The sequence below is a fragment of the Bacillus rossius genome, chromosome 7 (genome assembly GCF_032445375.1).
Source record: "Bacillus rossius redtenbacheri isolate Brsri chromosome 7, Brsri_v3, whole genome shotgun sequence".
Taxonomy (NCBI): Eukaryota; Metazoa; Arthropoda; class Insecta; order Phasmatodea; family Bacillidae; genus Bacillus; species Bacillus rossius.
Genome location: NC_086335.1, coordinates 59,432,551 through 59,448,428, shown reverse-complemented (window position 1 = coordinate 59,448,428; position 15,878 = coordinate 59,432,551). Strand labels below are relative to the sequence as shown.

Here is a 15,878-nt window from a genome sequence, read left to right as displayed (position 1 = left end):
GCATTCACAAAGAGCCTATTCTGTAAAGAATTTCTTATCGTGTTGGCTGCTGGTAAAATCTAATATCCTGCTGTCTTGAGACCTTTTTATTAACTACGGTTTCTGTGTCGAAATTGGCGTTTCTTCTTAACCAGAAATTTTCTCATCCGATCCACGTTGGTTACGAAATTTCGGAAGCTATGTTAAGGTTTTCCCCTTCCTTTTGTGATTACATATTTTCCCGAAAAAAAATTAATTTAAAATTAATTCTCGCGTACCACGTACAAAAAATATCAGGTATAAGCAATAATGTTAATTTTTAGCACAATACTATAATAAAAAGAAGGAAAAGGGTGTTTTTTATTTTTAAAAACACATAAAATTTAATAACACATCATAAACAGCCAACTGTATTATTTGTGGCTAATATTTCCTCTAAACACAAGAAATAAATTATCCTCAATCCTAATATCAAACCCCAGATTTTTTAATCGAAAGCCAAACAACTTGATTAATTATCTAAATTTAATTTTTAAATAACTAGCAAGCAAGTTTGGCAAATGAGATATATTTTACTTTGTGCCAAAGGCAAAAAAAAGTATTCCTGAAGAGTTTTAAAAATATTTTAAAGACAAAAGTGTAAATATTATAAACCACAATACGTAGCTGTAGCAAATAATTTTCCATAGTAAGTTTAAAATTACAGTAACTTAAATTGTTAATACTTGTGAAGACCTGTTGCAGTGTTTATTTTTGGCGTAAATTAATATTTTGAAGGAAAAAAATATTTGAATATCCATTTTAAAAGGTTAAAAATTATAAATTTTTTTTAGGCTACTATCCATGTGGTGCTGCAATGATGAACATTTTATTAACGTTCAGTCGGACCCGGTCTTGAAGCTCAATACAAACATTTGATTTCAGTCGTTTGTGGATTTACAGTCACTCCAAGAAATTTTAGGAGAGGTCCTTAAAATATGCCATGTCCTACTTGCTTAAATAATTTTCGTGCATTATATTAGCTATATGGATAAGTCTGCCTCCACGGCAGTATTTAATTATTAAAATGTTGAGGGATTGATAAGGCCGTTTTCACGTATACACTATATATATTATACGTATATAATAGTTATGTTTTTGTAGTAATAATCTTAAGCTCTAATAATAGTACAGATTATTATATAATTTTTCTATTGTAACATATAACTTAAGGGACGACAGAATTGTATCCCCTTGGAAAGGGTACCTTTCAGACTTATGGTGGCTGTAGTGTAGCTGGGTAGAAACTGGAAAGGTACCCTTTCCGATTTCTTAAAATGTTTCGGTTTTAATGCAAATATGCACTGGAAAGGTATCCCCTCGGAAAGGGTACCTTTCAGGATTTTCTGTACAATGACACAGCAGAAAATAAACTGGAAAGGTACCCTTTCCGATTTCTTAAAATGTTTTAGTTTTAATGCAAATATGTACTGGAAAGGTATCCCCTCGGAAAGGGTACCTTTCAGGATTTCCTGTACAATGACACAGCAAAAAATAAACTGGAAAGGTAACCTTTCCGATTTCTTAAAATGCATATTATTTTCTGCTTTAAAATCCTGAAAGTTATCCCCTCTGGAAACATATCCTAAAATGGTCATTGTACAGAAAATCCTGAAAGGTACCCTTTCCATGAGGATACCTTTCCAGTGCATATTTGCATTAAAACCGAAACATTTTAAGAAATCGGAAAGGGTACCTTTTCAGTTCCTACCCAGCTACACTACCGCTACAATAAGTCTGAAAGGTACTCTTTCCAAGGGGATACAATTCAGCCCCCTCTAACTTATAATAATTTTTTTTTCATAAACCTAAAGAATGATGGCGACTGAAGTGTAGGCTACACCATGACCCACAACATTCAAAGTTTAATAAATCCGCGTATCATTAAAATTGTCCACTTCAGTTGACGAATGCAATTGAAGGGTTTAAAAAAAGTCCCCGCCTACCCGGACACACACACAGACAGAAATGACCCACACGCTTCGAAAAACCTGCTCAAGACATCCGAGTTGCGTCCGCTCACAGAAAGAATTTTAGAATACGCTGGAATACGCAGATTTAGTTATCATATTGTAATTTTGTAGGAGAAGTGAAGTTAGTTAAAAGGTATATTTTCATTCAGGCATGAAAACACCGGGTAGATATTCTTGAAAGCACACAAGGTACTTGCAGCACGCGTTTATCTTCAATCTTCATTTCTCCATGTACAGGAAGGTTGTGGTTATGGCTCAGATCTCATCACAGGGGCCTAACGCAAGGCGAGAAGACTGCGCGCCAGTCCACAGGCTCGAGATTGCAGGAGATAACCTCGCTGGAAGCTCGGGCGGGCGTCGCACTTCCTAATCAGTTCTCTCGTGGTCGTCGACGGGACACCCCCCCCCCCCCCCCTTTACCCTGCTATCACCCAGCGAGCGTCCGCTCGGTCGCCATGGAAACGGTGTCGTCCCCAGTCGCTCCAAAGTAACGCGCCGCCTCATTGGACGCCGTCGCACCGCCGTTCCACGCGTCGAATGCCCGGGAGGCAGCGAACGAGCTCTCTATCCCTCTCTCTCTCTCTCTCTCTCTCTCTCTCTCTCTCTTCCTGATTCTCTCAGTCATTCCCTTCGTCTCCTCTCTTTGCTCGGGCCGAAATTGTGGTCACTCTTTCAAAGACTGGCCGAGCGAGTCTAGGATTTTAAAAAAAAAAAAAAAAAAAAAACTCCCGTCTTATATTCCTGATGTGTAACATCTCATATCTTTGGTAGTAGTGATGATTTCGTGAACGGAACGGAACGGAAGTCGAACGGAACGGAAATGTGTAACCACCATCCGCCATCAGTGGTGAACCAAAGTTCAAAAGGCCAAAGAGAAACTATATTAACTGTTTAGTTCATTTTAACAAGATGGGTGGTTATTTAATTAAATTACTTGTCGAGAATCAGATCCAAAGCCGGAGTTTAGTTGTTTTTTTCAGGCCTTTTCCGCTTTTATCGGACTTCTTTCGTTATATAGTTTAAATTTTCGGTCCGCTAATCAAATGGTTCGATAGTCAACGTAGCTGCTCCGGCAGCGAATTCTAGCGGCGGATGTGGAAACTACGCGTGACGCGCGTCAGGAAATGTAGTTGCAGACACAATTTGCGTATATATTTATCACGCTCGGCATTATATTTGAATATAAGCCACTGTTTGCTATATAGTTTCCGAATTTTTTTTTGTCTTCATGTTGTAGCTACAGTGCTTATTTTTTGGACACTTTTTTGGTGTCAAGATTAGTGGAAAGTGGAAATTAAGTATTATAACGACAGTTGTAGTCATTCGAACGATTTATCATATTGTAACGAACTGCAAACGCTCGGTGGAGTGTGATCTTTGTTATGCCATGAAAAAGAATTGGATAAATATATTAAAATTTTAAGTACAGCAAAACATTACAATATCTTTAATAACCGCTTCGATTTAAGACACCGAAATATCGCCCAATATGTAAAATGACTGAGTTTTAGCCTTTTAAAACTTAAGAACAATCCGCCGAAATTTTGGTAGACCCAGTCGCCACTTCCCCTTGTATTTAATTGGCGTTAGCTAGTCTGTGCAGGAATAGCTCGTCAGTGGGTAGATCTGCTGGCCACTTTCCTTCTGTGCGAATCAGAGCCAAGCTTGTGTGTTTTCCTGAGAGGGGATTAGATCTATCAATGGACATATTGGACAATTATAAGAAAAACTAGGTTGGTTTACCTTCAATTTGATGTATGCATGGTTCGTTGTAAATAATCAAAATTAAAATGTTATTATACACCATTGAAACAGGAAAATTATTTTGTGGAAACTATGTATTTAAGTTAGAAAACTTAGCGTCTATATGTTAAATCGAACGAAGCGAAATTATTTCATTGAAATAATTGGGGGGGTTACACCTTTACTTTCCACATACATTTTTGTGGCATGTTAATACCCCCAAACATTTCTGTTTTAAATATGTTCTGTGTTATTTACAATGAAATTGTTTTTATGTTGCAACCTAAAAGAAGTGTGCGAGCCTCGAGAAATACCTTAGACCATAAGCCGTATGGACGCAGTCGATTTCAGACTCTCCTCACGTGAATAAACACTTGTAGGCGAACTGCTATCAGACGGGAAAAAAAAAAAAATACGTTCCGTCGTGCCTCAGCCCGTATTAGCGCGGTCTAGCGCGGACTGTATTCCTCTGGGTCTCTCTGGGGAAGGGGTGGGGGCGTGTCTGCGCCCTGAGGGGGGGGGGGGATGTTTGCACAGCCGCCTCTCTCTCGGCAGGGTCAGCCGCGGCGACCACAGGGGCTGCTGTTTGCTCCAGTCTGCGCCCACCCCCCTGCGCTGGTGCGTCCGAGGACGTAACCACGCGCGACACATCGCCGGCGCCGCTGTGTTCCGTTCGCCGTCGAGGAGAAAAACAACACAGGCGCCTGCCTTACGTCAAATAAACAAAACGCCCACGGACTCGGCTTTGGCAGTAGTTGCAACACTGTAAATACTTTTCTTTTTTTAGGTGCGTTGTTAAAAAAAAAAGGTTTTTTCACGATGAGCGCTAACCATGCAGCGAAATTTTCACAGGATGAAAAAAAAAAAAAACAAGGTTACATACAAATAAAAAAATATATGAGCTTTTAAATATTATATTTTTTTTATTGACATTGAACACTGGTCCATATCATTAAATTGTGAATAATAGTGATAGAAAAAGTGAGCTCAGCGCATGCGCAGTAATTTGAGGAACAGTTAGGACACCATCTTCCGTTCCCTAAATTTAAGTAACCGGCCGAGTCCTATCTAAAGGTTCGGGAGCGGTTATGTGCGTTTGGAATACGGTTAGGGTACAAGTGTAGCGTTTTCAACCGCTAAACCCTTATTTTTTGTGAATTGGAACATCGCTCTAAAGATTACGACCTACACGCTTTGTCGTTTCTTTATTATTATCATCATTAATATTTCAGTGTCTTTCCTGGAAATTTAGCACGGTCACACTTTGGCATATTATATTATGTCTCAAATATTGTCAACGCACGTTTTATTTAAGATTTTACTGAAGTTTTCATAAATATGATTATTTGCTTGACCTTTTACAGCTGATAAAAATAAAGTTTATTTATATTTGATGGGGAAACCAAATTGAGCAATTATTTCAGTACTCGCCAGTGATGTGTAAACAACTGACTTCGGTAATTAGCAAATACACGTGTTCCCATGCTGTTCCTGTTGCAGATAAATAATAAATACGAAACTCGAACACGATAATTAACGAAGATTTTTTTTAAAATCATCCCAGCGTTATAAATATATCCACTGATAAATAAAATACTAGCTTTTCAAATACAAAAATTTCTGGATGCGAATCACACACATACTTTCTGCTCCCACCGCTAGAATTCGCTGCCTGAATTGAAAAACGTAACTTTGCCACCATCACGTGCCGATTATTTGCACGAAGCCGACAGAAATTTTAAACTATTAGAAATGGCTCCAATAAAAGCGAAAGAGAATTGAAAACGATCTAAAACCACGACTTTGGACCTAATTTTCAACAAAGAATTTTATTAAAACACTGATCATCTTGTTAGAATTCACTTAACAATTAATACATAAACGTTTCCGCGCATTTAGAAGTAGTACTTCTATGGCATTAACTATATATTAACCTGAGAAATTTTAAAACACCAAGTTTGTAAATGTTTGTAATTTTTTTTTTGCTTAAACGACTGAAATTAGTCTGAATTACTTCCTACAAACCAACCATTATCTCATTGAGTTATTTAGTATTATTATTATTTCATAATATATAATTATTAGGTTATTAAAAACAGTAAAAAATGATTTTTCAGTGACAAGGTTTGAAACACATTAAAAAGTTGTCCTTGAACTTTCAAGTGTGCGCCCTACCGCTATGCTACCGATCCTATCGGGATTTTGCAAGGAGAATATGTATTTTGAGCAACGTAATGCCTGTTTTCTTAAGTATTTAGTTGTAATTACTTTTTACTATGAATATTATAGTTTATCAAAAATACTCCAGGGTAGTTTCACTGTCATAAAGTTTCATTTGGCACACTAATACGTTTGGTATGTTTACGAAAATGATGACTATATACGAGATTATGTTGCTTCACGAGAGTCCACCATTTTGACGATTTAGACACTATGGGTACGTACACATTGTCGTTCATTTTACTTCCGTTAGTATTTTAAAAAGTACTCCGTATACCAAAAGCTAAGATGAAAAATTTTAAAAAAAATTCTGAGAATCTTTAACTCAGCCAAACTTAGGGTCGACGGAAGACTGCCATATCGGATACGACTCCCGTAATGACAGTATTCCGCCTGGCCTCTTCGAAAAAGGCGAGAAAGTACCAAGTCCAAGTCCAAAGGACGAGACGGAATTCTACCATATTTTCTTACACCCTCCATGGAATGATTACAGCAGCATTGCTCTCGAAGTAGTGTATAGAATAATCTGTAGGTAGCGCTGTAAACCCTCAGGCTGTTTTTCAGGTTAATGTTTAAGATTAAAGATAGCGCTTCAGACGGTTATGGTTGCAATAACAAATCAATTCCAGATAGCGGACGAGAAGAAAGAAATGTTTCCAAAAATGTATTACAGGTAGCGCTCTATTCTTATTACGACGATTTAAAAAAAAAATACATGTGGTACCTAGTATTCCATTCCGCCATAATTTCTTATGCATTCTCCGGAATGAATTAAACGGTCTTACTCGTAAAATTGTAATGAAACTAGCTTCATAGAATTTACATTTTTGTACACTGTGTGTGAGTGCAAATCCAACGCAAATATTCAAGTATTTTCTGATTTTCACTATTAGGGTGACTGAACACAAAAAACTCAGATATTAAGGTTTTTGATGTCTATAATAAATTATTTAAAGTCTACAAAATATGTTTGTAAGATGCTGAAATGCGAGGGAAATATTTTAATGTAGTGTTTGTTGGCACAGGACAAGCAGCACAGGCGCTCTAGGGGGGAGATAGGCTCGTACATCTCAAATGTTGAAGGGCTGGCTTGCAGTCTTTCATAAATAAACACTGCTGAAATTTAAGTATTTTTTATATTAGAAAATAAAAAATATTACTATGCGTAGCATATTATCCTGCTTCATTAAAACTGTTAGATATAGTTGAAATTCAGTTTTTGTGCCTTACAGCACTTATAAACGTATTATGACATAAAATAAAATAAACATATATCAATGTGACAAAAATCTTAAACCGAAACTAAAATGGTGTATACAAAATAGATATATAGATTACAAAAGTTTTACCAATGAATATTTGTAGATTATTCAAAAGGAGTTATAATTTTTTACACATTTTATAGTTACTAATGGTTTTAAAAGAGTCACTAATTCTGTAATTGCAAGTTGGTCATTATGCCGGAACCAACAAAAATGGTCATAAAACGTATATAATAAAAAGTGCATCACTGATCGAACGTCTAATAAATATAAAATGCAAATAGGTTATATAGGAATGTAGCATTTTCAAAATAATTTAAAAGCCTGAAATTTTTTCATATTAATTTAAGAACTTTTTCTGCATACTTTCAATTCTTTTATTATTAAAATAGTTTAATAAGACCTAAAGATCTTCATGTGTTGCTAATTCATGTTGGTAAAAAAAAGCTTGGCATCAATATAACTCGAAGGTCTTAAAAGAGGACACCACGTTTAATGTCATTACTTACTATGTAATAATTCTGATTATTTAAATTAGTTTTTGGCTAAAGGTTATACAAGAAATGCTATCGTAATTCAGTGAGGTTTGTTATTTGAAAATCAGATCCGGACAGCTTAAATATCTTGCTGAATAGTTTCACAAACATATATCCCAATTATATATTTTTTTTCATCAGCATCGTTTGTTGATCAATTCTGATTACAGTTGGAATAACATTTATTAAATATTAAAGAGTAGTTGAGATAAACTACTACTTTGCGGAACACCTAATACCATGAAATTGTATTTGCAAATTTGACTGCAAAGCGTCTATTTGTAAGATAATTAAAACATATATTCCACGCATTCCTTGACGGGGTCTAAAATTGATAATTTTTAAATCATAAAATTATGTTGAAAAGTATCAATGGCTTTGCTCATGTTGAAATAAATAGAATATTTTATTTACATCTGGATTTATACTGGTACACACACATATATATAAAGCGTGTAATAAAGACGATATTCCTGATTGAAAACTATGTGGTTTTAAAGAAATAATATTTTTAGGAATAAAATTCATGTGCCTATAAACATCTCAAATACTACTAAACAAAGGTTTCTGACTAAAATTAACCGTCAATAATACTTCAAGAATATATATACCGATAAATGGTTGAACACACACCATCGGTATACAACCACTGACTGAAGCAAACTTAATTAAAATATTTTTGTGCAAAAGCAGAACAAAAAATTTTTAATTGTTTGTTTGAGCTTTATTTATAACATGTTGTAATGATAATGTTACAGTTACTGAAAACTAAAACGCTACAAAACTACAAAAAATATTTTTGCAAAACTCCGTTCCCCCGGAGAAACCCCCGGAATGGCCACCGCATGGGGAGCCCAAGAAAAGAAACGGGCTCCCCATTTGGAAGCCACCTGGTAGGTTTTTTTCTGTTCCACCCACCGTTTCTTTGGTAGCCTGACTTGTTACAAGGGATTGTATTCCTACCAGAGAAAATGCCGCCATTTTGTCTGGGCAATCCGCCTTGGAGGAGCCGGGGCGCGAACCCGGGTCCTACAAGTCACAAGGCAGGCGCTCTACCCCAGAACCAGAGTGGTAGAGCGGATACTTGCAGTCTTCTTAACACTGACATGATGTTATTCCACGAGTTTACTGTAGATTAGTGTGTTATTAACACGTGCAGTAAGTAACATCTTACCTCGGTAACGAACACATTTATGTGTTATGTTGTTCGTTCAGCATGAATTATTTAATTTCATAACAGTGAAATATAATTTGTATAACTAGTCTGGCAATTTTTTAGTTACTTTCCTGCAAACAAAACTTACAGTCCCGCTGTACAATAATTATATAGAAATATAGACTAGTAAAAAAAATATGTAAGAACTTTCACTGTCGATGGTAAAGTTATTTTGAAATAAATGTTAGACATTAAAAGAGTGTGTTTAGTTAAAATATGTGTGCGTTTTCAAGTATGAAGTTATTGTATAAACATTTTATTAGTTTGGTTTTAAAGCTACAGAAAAGTTAACTTTTTTTTTACCTATACCGTATTACTTTGGCTTTATTTTGTTTTACCATGCTTAACATGCGCAGCTAATACTGGAAAACTATTCAAACAACTAAATATTGGAGGTACTGGGGCAACACGAAGCATAAATGGTAACACTATTTTGTAGTTATTCAGTTATTTTCATGTAAATGTACAAATTAACAAATATGTTAGTTTACATGAATATTTCTGTTCCATTTACAAAGAAAATTTACGGTGCACAACGGCAAACCGAAAAATCAACGATGAAACTTAACAGATAAAAATTGAAAAAACAACACCTATACAGAGACGCACAGGTGAAACTATAGATATGAATAAACAGTGGTGACAGCACAAACGAACACCGTAAGCAACAGTTGAGCTAAAAAACAGATATTTTGAAAACCACAGCGATGATAGCGCAGACTAACACAGTATATGATTCCTAAGAGATCAGTTGCGGCGTTTCGGGCACAAACAGACTGAAGTTTATGACATACAGTTTAATGAGTAATGGCGTATGTTCGAAACTACATCTTGCATTAATTTACCTATTATTTAAAATGATGTTGAAATTTTATTTAATGAACGACACTGAATTTGTTGATATTCACATAGATACTGACTTTCTTTAAACAGGTTTGAGTTTTGTTTGTTTTATGTGAACACTTGTTTACACTTCTGTTAACAAGGCACAGGTATTAGTGCAGAGAAGCTTATTCAAAATAGGAACCTGTTTCTGTAACAATAAGTGTCAAGAGCGTAGTAAAAAAAGGGTGGAGTAGGGTCGCCAGATTTATTTAGACAAAGAATTTTATTTTACAAAAATTACAAGAACTTAAGGGATAGTTAACTAACCTTAAAATGTATTTTCCAGCATTATCTTTGTAAAAGAGTTTCCGGAAGAGGGACTGGCTTCTGCCCTCCCCTACCACAAATACTGTCTACACCCATGGTAAATGTGTAAACAAAATCACATGTAGTTACACGCACTAGTGCACGATATACTCAAAAGATGTGAATTAAAATTTTGGAGACCGTAACATTTTATAGTAGTGCTTATAATATTAAATGTCAATAATTTTACAAGACATGTGATGATAGACTACATGGAGTACTATAGTCTGAAACTATGTATTTGTACTGTTATGCAATAATCGTACACTCACGCTTGTAGCATAAGGAATCACTACAAGGCAATCTGAAGATGAGAAAAGATACACTATCGAAGTTAATGGACCGAGTCGTAAGACACTATATTCGTATTCCAGAGAACTGGTAATTGTCATATAACTTTGAAGTGAAACGTCTTAAAAATCACAGCGAAACATATGTGTAGGCCTACCAGAAAAAGTCTGTATCATCTTGCTTTAAGATTTTCCTAACTATATAGGCTTCGGCCTGAGACGCACTTGAGTCTTCCTTACCTAGACCTCCCAAATACACTTAGTTTTAATTAAAGTTCAGAAAAAAAATTCTGTTCAGTGTATCTCACGACTCAGATGTGATAGCGCGGTGATTCGTGTGACTGTGTACAGAGAACTGACAACACTGGCAATACAGACTGTACGATCACCAAAATACATTAATTTTTATATTATGCCTTCGGTATCTCATTTATCATATCACAGGCGAATGTTAAACAGAATTTTCATCGAATATTAATTGAAATGAATAGTAAGCTACCATTTAGTGTCTCTTTTGAATCAAAATTTTTAGTACGTAGTCAATTTCTCGTTTTTATTGTTTTTATTTTAAACCATTACAATAAAATCGACTCGCTGACATAGAAGTTTCACGTGAAACCAACGGCCGTGAGCAGTTTTCAAATCTGAAGCTCTGCACACCTTGTGTGTGTGTGCCCGGGTAGGCGGGGGCCTTAACAACTATAGTCGACACCAGTTTTGTAAGAGACTATGATTGCAGATGTAATTAGAATGGAGCATTGATGAAATTTAATGTGTGTGGGGGGAACAAGGACCACCCCGAGAAAACTCAACGGCTCCCTGTTGAGTCTGGCGGGTTCCCCATCACTATGCAACCCTGATGCGCCCGCTGAGCCATCGCACCCTCTGCCCCTTCATCGACGGTATTGGTGTCTAATGCAGCGGATGCCAATCCAAGGTCTGCGGGCTATTTCCAGCCCGCGTATGGGCTCTTTACACTAACAGAGATCTTTACTTGACCACTGAATGGATTTAAAGAAAGCGAGGCTTTAAAATAATCTAGATTTTCCATTAATAAAGTGTAATTAACTTTATATACTGAAAAGAGCTATGATTTGAAGGAGCTATTTCTCAGTTGATTGTATTTAATTATTGACTACTAAAAACAAAATGGCACATTATTTGTTTATACTACAAAAAAAAAGCTCCAAAGTATCACAGTAGAGGTTTACATATAATGAAATTTTCCCGTGACCATTTAAAGGTTGTTCACCCTTAGTATAATGTGTTTGCCAAATAGGGGACTCGAAGGTTATCGAAAGAGTATACGGATGGAGGAAGCACTCACGACATTGAAGACAAACAAAACGGACCGTTGCCAGGAAAGACCGGTAGTGCTATTTACACAGTGGCAATGTTTTCTTACGGAATAAAACAAAAAAAACAAAGGGTCTTTACAGTATGTCGCAACAGCTACTCCCTTAGGTTGGCTACCCTCGTCAGTACTCAGTCTCACATGCCATTTGGCGTATTTCGTCTCTTCTTAATACGCACCATTATTCAAGGGATATTCATAAAATATTTCACGTTGTCATCTCTATTGCATTTTATGGTTCGTTTCAGATTTCATCATCGCAAGTACCTATTCATTATTGTTATTTGCAGGACGCTTAACAGCCCGCGAAACACGTTCGGAATTTATTGGATGAATGAAAATTGCTAAAATAAAAAACACACTACAAGAGAGCTATAGAAATAAACGAGCAGGTATTGCCATTAAATAGTACAAGTGAAGTAATGATAAGAAAATAAACACTCGACATAAACTATGCCATGTGTCGGCATATATACGGGTGCTCAAGGCTTCAAGAAAAAAAAACACATAATTTAAAAACCGCAGAAATATATTGGAAATAGATTCGTTTATGGAAAGCATTTAATTATACTTAGAAAAGAGGGTGGATAACTAGTTGAGTTTCCATATTTAGTTTCTAAAACTGTATTTTAAGGAGATTGAAAAGGTTAACAAAACAAGTGTTTTCAGAATAATCGTTAGAGCTGAACATTCTTGAAAAGATAAAACGACTTGGATTGCACTTTAGCTTCATTTCCATGGCATGTAATGTTATGGTTAGGGTTCGAATGTCATAGACGGTTGACGCCAGGCGAGATGAATGCGCGTCAGTCCAATGTCTTGCGCTTAGAGGCGGTAGATACCGCGCTAGAACGTAGACTGGAGGAGACGTGGTGGGAGTGTCGTGACGCGGACCGGGTTGGCGTGTCCGAGCTTCGACTGGAGGAGACGTGGTGGGGGTGTCGTGACGCGAACCGGGTGAGCGTGTCCGAGCTTCGACTGGAGGAGACATGGTGGGGATGTCGTGACGCGGACCGGGTTGGCGTGTTCGAGCTTCAACTGGAGGAGACGTGGTGGGCGTGTCGTGACGCGGACCGGGTTGGCGTGTCCGAGCTTCGACTGGAGGAGACGTGGTGGGGGTGTCGTGACGCGAACCGGGTGAGCGTGTCCGAGCTTCGACTGGAGGTGACATGGTGGGGATGTCGTGATGCGGACCGGGTAGGCGTGTCCGAACAGACTGGAGGAGACGTGGTGAGAGTGTCGTGACACGGACCGGGTCGGCGTGTCCGAGCTTCGACTGGAGGAGACGTGGTGGGGGTGTCGTAACACGGACCGGGTGAGCGTCTCCGAGCTTCGACTGGAGGAGACATGGTGGGGATGTCGTGATGCGGACCGGGTAGGCGTGTCCGAACAGACTGGAGGAGACGTGGTGAGAGTGTCGTGACACGGACCGGGTCGGCGTGTCCGAGCTTCGACTGGAGGAGACGTGGTGGGGGTGTCGTGACGCGAACCGGGTGAGTGTGTCCGAGCTTCGACTGGAGGAGACGTGGTGGGGGTGTCGTGACACGGACCGGGTGAGCGTCTCCGAGCTTCGACTGGAGGAGACATGGTGGGGATGTCGTGATGCGGACCGGGTAGGCGTGTCCGAACAAACTGGAGGAGACGTGGTGAGAGTGTCGTGACGCGGACCGGGTCGGCGTGTCCGAGCTTCGACTGGAGGAGACGTGGTGGGGGTGTCGTGACGCGAACCGGGTGAGCGTGTCCGAGCTTCGACTGGATGAGACGTGGTGGGGGTGTCGTGATGCGGACCGGGTTTGGCGTGTCCGAGCTTCGACTGGAGGAGACGTGGTGGGGGTGTCGTTACGCGGACCGTGTCGGCGTGTCCGAGCTTCGACTGGAGGAGACGTGGTGGGAGTGTCGTGATGCGGACCGGGTGAGCGTGTTCGAGCTTCAACTGGAGGAGACGTGGTGGGGGTGTCGTGACGCGGACCGGGTGAGCGTGTTCGAGCTTCAACTGGAGGAGACGTGGTGGGAAGTCGTGACGTGGACCGGGTCGGCGTGTTCGAGCTTCGACTGGATGAGACATGGTGGGGGTGTCGTGACACGGACCGGGTAGGCGTGTCCGAACAGACTGGAGGAGACGTGGTGGGAGTCGATTCAGCGTGTCCGGCGAGGGCGAGGGACTCACTGAGCGGCAGCCAGCTGCCGGCGAACATGACGGCGATGCCCGTCAGCAGCAGCGTGGTCTTGCGGTTGCGCTCCAGCTCCTTGCGGGCGCGCCGCGCGTCCTTCTGTGTCTTGGCGTGCGCGTGCAGGTAGGAGGCGATGCGCGCGTGCACCGCGCTCACCACCAGCGCCGGGATCACCGACTGCAGCAGCAGCACGCACACCGTGTAGCCGAGCTGCGCGGCGCGCGTCGGCCAGCGCTCGATGCACGTCTCGTAGATCACCACGCGCTGGAAGGTGAACGACTCCACGCGCTGCAACAGGCCAGCACCGGCGCTCGACATCCTCTGTGTTTGTGTCTCCCGTTAGGTCCACCCTGTGTCCCAAACCTTGCCTGGTAAATCACAACATCCTGGACTTATCTACCTTCTGTAACATGCAAGTTTTGTGTCTCCCAATGCGAAGTGAACATTATTATAGAAGAAAATGTTGAGATGTGTTTAGTGCTTGTTTGTGTCGACTGAACCATATATTATTGACATCAAGATCTTGCTGTCGCTAATATTCTACTTATTGGACATTGCAAAATGATTTTCTTGTCATAAAAAATACATCTTTAAGGTCTATAATAACTAAAATAGATTTTGGAATTTTTTTTTTAAGTTTTACTAAATGTGTTGTTAGTTAGAAACTTCTAATTTAAAAAAACATTTTATTTTTCCTTCTGAATGCATTTTAGTATTTATTTTCGAGAGTAATTTTGAGGAAAAGGACTGTCTCGCATCCTGGTATTTAACACGTAGATGCCAATCTCAACCATCTGGCTTCGAAAAAAAAAAAACTGCGGGCATCCGCTGACGTGGAATGGTAACCAAGGAAGCGCCCTGTTCGCATCGATCCAGGACAATTCATTTACCGTCGATCTGGGAGGAGGAATGCCGATAACGCTTCCACCGCCCCCCGCCTCCCACACCCCGTGTCGGCGGCCAACGGGGTAATTACTTGCAAGAGATCCCGCGGCGCAGTCAATTTGCCGGTGGCGGTGTTGATGCGGTCTTTATTTCATGAAATCGTGAGGGGTTCGAGCACGGGGAAGACTCTCTACCTACCAACAAACAAGTTGTTGGAAATTATTTCTATACGTAAATAATCTTTTATTTGCCGCATTAACTTTTATAATAGGACTAGCTGCAGTACCCAGCGTTGCCCGGGCTGAACACAGGGTGAAGGGGAACTGTTTAGAGATCAGATGTAGTTAGTAATTGTCTTCTTAATTTGAATGTCAAGTGTGCAAAATAATTTATATCACTTTCAGATCCCGACAGACGTTGTTCTGCCAGTTTATAGTTATTTACCTGGTCGGTATGTAATCTAGACTCTATAAAGCAATATAGAAAAAAAAACTTAAAAATAAGGGATTACTAATATTGAAAAGATTCTATTATCTAGCTAATGCTCGGCATGCATTGCAATGCTTCATTCAGTTGTGTTTAATATTTTTGAAGTAGTTACACATATACAAATAATCTATCCATGTCTCTAAATATATATTTATCTCTATCTACATCTATAGTCCTATATATCTATGTATCTCTCTATCTGTATTTATCTCTTTATATCTACATACATACCTCACACTATCTCTATGTAATCTATATGAGGGTACTGATTGCTTCGTTGTTAATATCACACGGGTGTTTTTTACTTGTATGGGAAAATTAATAATGATAAGGCATCTAGTGCGTGGCAACAATGTTAATAGGCAATAGGAAATAAATTTCTAGCGCCTGCGGCATTGTCAACACACACTTCGTACGTGTACTGCATATTGTATCTAACCCCCTCCTACGCATTTGATTCTAAATTGGACTTTTAGTAAGGATCCCTAATGTTATTGATGTAGCCTTCCTCGATAAATGTACTATCCAAC

At 39.2% G+C, this 15,878-nt stretch overlaps 1 protein-coding gene across 1 annotated transcript in view; it reads right to left on the bottom strand.

Annotated features, from left to right (window-relative positions):
• The window catches only part of LOC134534572 (neuropeptide F receptor-like), a 64,609-nt gene that overhangs the window by 36,621 nt on the left and 12,110 nt on the right, over positions 1-15,878 (bottom strand). Inside the window, exon 3 of the mRNA XM_063373054.1 lies at positions 13,971-14,262. Coding sequence (XP_063229124.1) covers positions 13,971-14,262 — 292 coding nt within the window. The remainder of the gene's footprint in view (positions 1-13,970; positions 14,263-15,878) is intronic.